The sequence below is a fragment of the Drosophila sechellia genome, chromosome 2L (assembly GCF_004382195.2).
Source record: "Drosophila sechellia strain sech25 chromosome 2L, ASM438219v1, whole genome shotgun sequence".
Classification (NCBI taxonomy): Eukaryota; Metazoa; Arthropoda; class Insecta; order Diptera; family Drosophilidae; genus Drosophila; species Drosophila sechellia.
The window spans coordinates 9,444,292-9,451,780 of NC_045949.1; the positions used below are offsets into that span (position 1 = coordinate 9,444,292).

The window sequence follows — 7,489 nt, forward strand, 5'->3', positions numbered from 1 at the left end:
TGATTAAAAGTTGCCCGACCGCCTGCAGCAGCAGCAACAAACGATTGCATGCGGCATGCTGCATGTTGCAAGTTGGTGGCAGCCACTTGCGGTGGACCAATTGGATGACTATCACTTTTGCAGCTGGTGCTGCCACGGCCACGGTTGACGGAAGCGGCAGGCAGAACTCAAGTACGTGTAACAACCTTAACCCTAAAGCGAGGCGAGCCAAAGCGATCCGAGATGGAATGGACCATGTCCGCTCACTCGAACCACTTGATACCCAGTTGAACCCAATTTGTTGATATAACGTTTCCCTGGAAAAGCGCACAATGGAAATTATGCGAGCCGAGTGGTAATGCAATACTTTCTATTTCAATGCTATGGTTACATCAACAGGCCGTCCTAGGCCCAATTGCGAATCTTTCACTTTTGGGCAAGCTATAAAAACCAGCGGACAGATTGCAGCCATTCGCATTGCTGCACAGAGATCCGGCCAGGTAGCCACGGACATAGACAAAATGTGGAGATTCGTAAGTGCGGCCATGGGAATAGGGAATCATCGCATCCCACTTCAACACTGGATTGTCTTTCAGCTTCTGATTTGTAGTATTCAGCTGATTTGCGCCTCGGAGCACAGTGGCGAAGGATATGGCGATGGTTACGGATACGGGGGAAACGGAGGCGGCGGCAGCGGATCAGGAGGCAGCGGCGGAGGAGGCGATGGCCACTTCCACCACCACACACCCACTACGTACTCGGAGATCTCGAAGCACGTGCCGGTGCATGTGATCGAAAAGGTGCCACTGCCTATTCCCCATCCGGTCGCCGTTCAGGTGCCCAACGTAATTCGGCTGCAGATTCCGGAACCCTATGCCGTCCACGTGCCCGTCCAGCAGGAGATCCACGTGCCGGTGTACAAAATAGTACCCGAAATAACCGAAAAGAAGATACCCTACACCGTGGAGAAACCATACCCCGTCGAGGTGGAGAAACCCTATCCCGTCGAGGTGATCAAGCAGATCAAGATTCCGGTGCCTAAGCCCTATCCTGTTCCTTTTACCATCTACAAACACGTCCTGCAAAAGGAGCACGGCTGGTGATGAAGACAGTCGTGGTTAGGTGTGTAAGTTTTGGAATGCCAGCTCTAAATCGAAGAGTATTATTTTACAAAGCTAATGAGTAAAAATAGTGTTTAAGATAAAGTACTGCGTTTTCAGAATATACTGAAAAGAAAAGACATTACTGAACTTAATTGAAGTCTATAAAGAAACGAAAAAATATAATTTTGTTCCATAAATTTTCGGCAAATGCTCTTATCCATAGGTTTTAATCTTAGCTAGGTTCTTTCAAAAGCTTAAAAAGTTCTTGATAACAATGTGAAAGTAGAGCAATGTCACTTTACATGTAGACTCCAAACTTTCGAAATTTGTTATCGAAAATTAGAAAGCTTATGCTAACTTTTCCATTCAAAGCTACAAATCTCAGAACACTTTCGAGCAAAGCTTTTTTTGAGCAGTCCTTTTTTATGATGGCGGCAAAGTGCGTATACACACGCTGACAACTGACATATATACCTCGCAGGTTCATTAAACTTTTCCGAAATGATTGACGCTGTGTGGGAGAGTGTGGGGCAGGTTTCCCTCAAACCGATGACGTGCGCACGCTCCACACCCCAAGCTCATCGCACACCCAACCGACCAACCACCCACAAACCAACGCCTTCTCATCCGGTAAGGTGTTGCCTGTTTTTATATCCCGTATGTCCTTGAAGGGGACGTGCGGGCAACTTTTCCGCGATTGTCAATGATTTTCATTTGTTGCACGCCGCTAGTAAAGTCATTTCCATTCCCGTAATGCCTGTCATTCCGCAGGGCAGTCAGTCAGTCAGTTAGTCAATCAAGCGCAGCTGCCGCAAATTATTTATGCACAACTTGTAGCTCCACACGCACACGACTGGTGAGCTAAATGTATCCAAAGGATGCGCCTCATATGTATGTCTATGTATGTGTAGTGTACAATGTGTTTGCCTACGTGTCGGGAACTTTAATTTCATTTACATCCACAAACAGAAAGACACACATTCTGAAATAGTTCATCCATTTGCTCTTCAAATCTTATCTTTCCTCCATTTTTAGACAACTTGAAAAGTTTCGTTTAACAGAAATTGCTCGAATAGATTATTCTACGCAAGAGCAGCAAAACTTTTTCGTAATTAAATTCTGACACACCCAGGAAACCATTGTTCATTACAATTTACCAACAGGTCAGGTCAGGTTCAGGTTCAGGTGGTGATGGAATTTAATTAATTATGAAAATATTCCAAATGATTCATTCATCTGGCCGGATAAACATAGCTTTAATCACCACCAAACGACCGAAATGCAATTGTTGAGTTATGCTCTTTGTGTCCACCATGCGATGCCATTTGCATCATTCATCAACTCATTTGGAAAATTTGGTAATTGCACATTCTGATTAAACGATAATTGAGTGATTCAGTGTGTTTGCTGTCGTGGTTTCGAATGGCCATTTGGTCAGGACCAAATGTGCGTATTGCAGATCAGCAGCCTGGGGTGTTGGCCTAATTACCATTTGTCTACTTTGACGGGCTCAATCGACGCCATTTAGGGGGAATTTTTATTTTTCGAAGGGAATACAATTGTGACAGTGGATTTTTTTGCTATTTACAATTTGACATACGAAATATAAATATATTTCGATTGCTACAAGAGCGTAATCAACCATTTTGTTTCCACAAAAACAAATAAATTGTCTTTGAGTTGTTACTGCGCCACAACCTTTGAACATTCTTTACATTACATGGGTTCATTGAAGGATGGGTTCACCTCCCACCAAGGTATCCACTTGCCTAGGCCACATGTGGCAATTGAATCGAGCTGGCCTAAGCCCCCAGCATATTATGCGAAAGCCAAGCGCCTGATTCCGACATCCCGGTCTATCCAATCGATTGGCGCATAAAATGCAAATTAAATTGTCGGAACATTTGGTATTACAGCAGCCAAAGCTCTCAGCCAATGAGCTTAGACAAAGTCTGGCAAACAAATTTACAATGCTAAGCTCATGTGAAGGCTGGCGAAGTGAGGTGATCTGGGGGGCGGCAAACGTACAGATGGGCTGGCAAAAGGGGAACTTTTGGATTTGTGGAATTAATTTAAGTTAATTGATTTTTCTGCCAGAAGCTGTACACGTGCAAGAGTTTTCCGCACTCAGAAAGACATAGAGACAGACAGCCAGGCAATCGATGAGGAAAAGGAAACTGCGAGGTGGCAAAAGAACGAGAGCGGAAATTGACAACAGCCTCGAGTGCTGAGTTGTAAGGGAAATATATTTCCATGGCCCATTCACATTATCGCCCTCCATTCCATTGAGACATCATATGTGTCCTCCTGGTTGACAGGCAGACGTGGCCCTCGATGGACTTTTAGGAACAGCTCAGCTCCATTTCCCAATTTCCAGCTGCCACATCTGAGATAAAAATAGCTGGAACATTAATAACGCCGAATTAATCAATTGCCCAACGATTCGAGTTGCCTTCATATTGTTATTTTTAAGCATTTCAAAGGCTGCATTCGCAGAAAAACAGAGTCGACTGCTTTCCCTGGAACCGACAGCTTTTCCTGTCTAATGAGCTGTGAAGTGGTGTGAATGCATCAGGGCCTTTGAAGGATGCGGTCCTAGATGGCACTGTGGGCAGTTCCTTTGGCAAAATTATTGATTAGCGGGTAAACACGTCAGTTTTGGCACACTCTTCGTTCTCAATTCTCGGTAATGAGCGTATGATATTATTAGCTTTTCCCGATTTCCTTAAGCAAATCCTTAAAAGTCTGTATGTCTTTAAAGGAAATTCACACGATCTGGAAACTAAAAATAGCCTTTATTATTAGCACTTTACGTGCAGAGTCAAGAATACGCATTAAAAGGTGTATAAAAATATGAATCAATGGCGAATTACAAAGCCAAAAGCCAAAGTCAATTCCTTTTCCCTTTTTAATGATAAATCTCCTGCAGAAAGTGAAATTGAATGGCAAACTGGTGCCGCACAAAAGTCATAAAAGTCGCGTGGACCAAATTAGGAGGAATTCTGTGCTGTTTGTGATGGAGGCAAAAGTAAGGAATGCTCCCCACTGCCCCTAATCCTGCCCCTCTCCTCGCACATTCTGTGCACAACAATTTTAAATGACTTTGAGGAGGCGACCCAGGACACACTCACATACAGCCAGATACACACACACACACGAACGCACGGGAGCGGCAGCCGAAAGTAACAGATAAGATTAGACACCCAAGCCAGTGACAACAGGCGTCGTCAAGATGGCGCTCCACGCCCACATTGCGTATGCGCGCTCTTCTACACTGTGAGAAAATATTTATCTCGCGTCAGAGAAAGACTAAGCCCGACTAAGCCGCTCTACCTGACTTAACCGATTTTGAATTTCATCCTGAGGGACCATCAAAAATTATTATACATTTTCGAGTTGTTTTTTTAAGCAATCTATATATTAGTTTCTACTTCACATATTTTTCACAGTTGCAACACAGCCCAACTGGGCTTTTAATTTTCCCTTATGCTTAAGTAAAATGTACTGTTGAATGCATTTATTTCTCTCAGTGTCCGCCGTAAGCGAGTCAAGGCTAAGCTCCGAAATCGCTCGCAACGAAACGAACTTCAGCCATCGGAGGCAGCAATGTTTTTTCCTTATTTTCCTGCCAGCGCCATTTCCTTTTGCCTGATTTTTCCTTGCTGCTTTGAGTTCTTTTTTTTCTTTTTTTGTAGCACTTTTTGTTTTGTTTCGGATGCTGCGCGTGGCAGGGAAAACAGCTGGCTGGCTCGTAATGATTACGAGACTTTTATGGCAGAGCGAACGCGGCACACAAAGCCCAAAAAGGGTCCCCAAGATGGCGAAGGAAGCAACCTTCTGTACCTGGAACCCAATCCAACCAATCCACCCACTCCGCCCACTCCACTCCAACATTCGCACATCGTTGGCCAAAGTTGGGAAGCGTTTATTGGAAGGCACCCGCAACGTCCCATACCATTTTCTCGCAGATGGAATAAGTTAAGCGATTATGAGCACCGCCTAGAAGTAGGCAACTGTTTTTATCCGGCCGGGCAAAAAGTAAGGGTGGAATGTCTTAAAATAAATATACGCCATTAAACGTAATGTGCCAAATGTAAAGTAAAACATTTAAGATTCAGTCGAAAATACTCAATTTCAGTCGAAACAAATCGCCTGCGGTTCAGGTGTTCGAAATTTAATGGGGTGAAGGTTTGCGAGTCCTTTCCTCATTGTGTTTCGTGCTAGATTTATGGCTACGTGCTCATGGTGTCGCAAAAGGTTTGCTATCGCATACCATTGTATTTCACATTTTGTGTCCCTTAAATCTGGCGCCACCTTGATGTCCTGTCTATTACCCAAATTGTGTCTTATACATACTTAGATCCCCCATTTTGGGTTGCGTGCAAAAATAGCCCAAAATAAAAACATGAATGAGAAAATATTTGTGCAGAAAGTCATAAATCACAAGAACGCAAACACGAGCACATTTCATACACCCCCCTTATTGTTTCTGTGCTGGGTATATGGTATACAGTACTTGATGGCTTTGCATTTGCCAAACTATTTAAATATTATTCCAAATGAAGGGCACAGCAGAAGCTCGGCTTCATATCCGTTTCTCCATTTGCAAGCCAGCCGCATCCCAAGGTCCTTCAGTTCGAAGTGCGTTATTATCATTCTGATATTTGCATAGGGCTTACCAACATTATCGTGTCATGTATATGTATGAATATATATATATATAGACATCGGCGCCTTTGGTGTGATGAGAAAGCATTAAAATCCAACCTTGAGAATGCCAGACACGTATTCCCATTTCCCCGACCACAGGAGATATATAGGCAACTCATAATGACAGATATCTGTGCTGGAGCTTTAAATTCGTTTATTTAAGTTTTGAAATGCTTGTGTGGCTTTTGCTTCTAAGGTGCCGACCCTTTCGCTCAAAGTTTCCTTCAATTTAACGTTTGAGCGGGTTTTCATTAGTTGGGATTAGCTGATCAATGTTCCGTATCCTGGATAACACTGCTCTATTTTGGGGCATATTTATGCCGTACCAAAAAGGGTACTCAAACTTTTTTTACAAATAATATCTCTTGCCTAAACATTGGCATCTAGATTTTATATGTACCAATAAATGGATACGAATTTTTTATATATATGAATGTAGTTTCAGTAATGTAGTAACTCACTTCTAACTGTACATACGTTCCACAAGCTTGTGTTTAAAAACTTGTCATAAAAACTGTAGGGACCACAAAGGACCGTAATTTGAAAGTAATTTTCATGTTTTTGAGATCTCAGATCCCAGAGAGTGGCTAATCAAACCTGAGCATATAGGAGGATAGCTATCCTTTGAGGCGGGCTTGCTCTTTAAAGTATCCACGCGAGCGGCGTCCTTGGCCAGAGTTGCCAGCTACTTTTCGGAGGCACTTCACCTTCGCATCGGCCCACACCTTCACTTTTCACTTTCGCCGCTCTTTCTGCTTTCTCCGCTGCGGTGCCAACTATCAGTGGTGAGTGAAAATCGCTGATGCGTGGCGCGGAAAATGGATGGAGATGGAAGGCGAGGGCTGGGGGTAGGGAAAATGGGAGGGAGCCCCAAGCGAGCGAGGGAAAATAAATTTCTGCACTGAAATAGCAGCTAAAAGGTTGTGTTCGTGACCTTTGCCAGGCGTTTTATGGTTGTCTCCAGCGTTCAGTGCCTGCGATTGCTTTGCCTTGCTGATTTGGCAGCCTCGCACTTCCATACAAAGGATCCATGAGGGGCACGGACTCCTGCTAGTTAGAGCTCTCTGCGAAACGTGCCGCAGCTTAGACACCCGCTTGCCACGCACATTTCCTTTGTCAGCTCAGTTTCATCGAGCAGGTACAGTGGAGCTTCCTTGGAACCAATCGCATGAGCATCAATATTTTTAAAATCCAAGAAGTTGACTAGGATACTGAAACTATAACATATACAGTTGCACATTTTATTATATTACTTTTCTTAAAATGGTTTCTGTTTCATATGCTTTCATATTTTCGTGACAAAAATCAATATTGTCGAAGTAACGAGTGAAATTCTACTGTACTCGTACATGCATGTAGAATTTTCTTGCCACGCTGACTTCACGCTGACTTGCCTCTGGCGGCTGCAGCTTCAACATTGCGTATACGCAAAGCTAAGGCAAATAAAAAGTGACAAATTCGCCCAGGTTGTCAGAGACAGCTTTTAGTACCCTGCACCTTTTGACCTTTCTTTAAAATCCAAAGCTGAAAATTGCGAGACTAAAAAAAGGAAAAATCATAATATTAGAACAGGAAAATAACTATTATAAGGATGTATGTAAGTAATGACAGGACAGATACGTGGAATTTAATCACTAATCGTTTTTTATCTCGAAGCAAATACATGGAAACACCAATTTAATTTGACCTATAGCCTT

At 43.3% G+C, this 7,489-nt stretch overlaps 1 protein-coding gene across 1 annotated transcript; it reads left to right on the forward strand.

The window, feature by feature from the left end:
* The first annotated feature begins 379 nt into the window (after nt 1-379).
* Nucleotides 380-1,148, forward strand: LOC6611838 (keratin, type I cytoskeletal 14). The gene is made up of 2 exons (XM_032727268.1): nt 380-512; nt 576-1,148. Exons 1-2 carry the CDS (start codon nt 501-503, stop codon nt 1,080-1,082), a joined length of 519 nt encoding a protein of 172 aa, XP_032583159.1. The 5' UTR covers nt 380-500; the 3' UTR covers nt 1,083-1,148.
* Nucleotides 1,149-7,489: the final 6,341 nt, after the last annotated feature.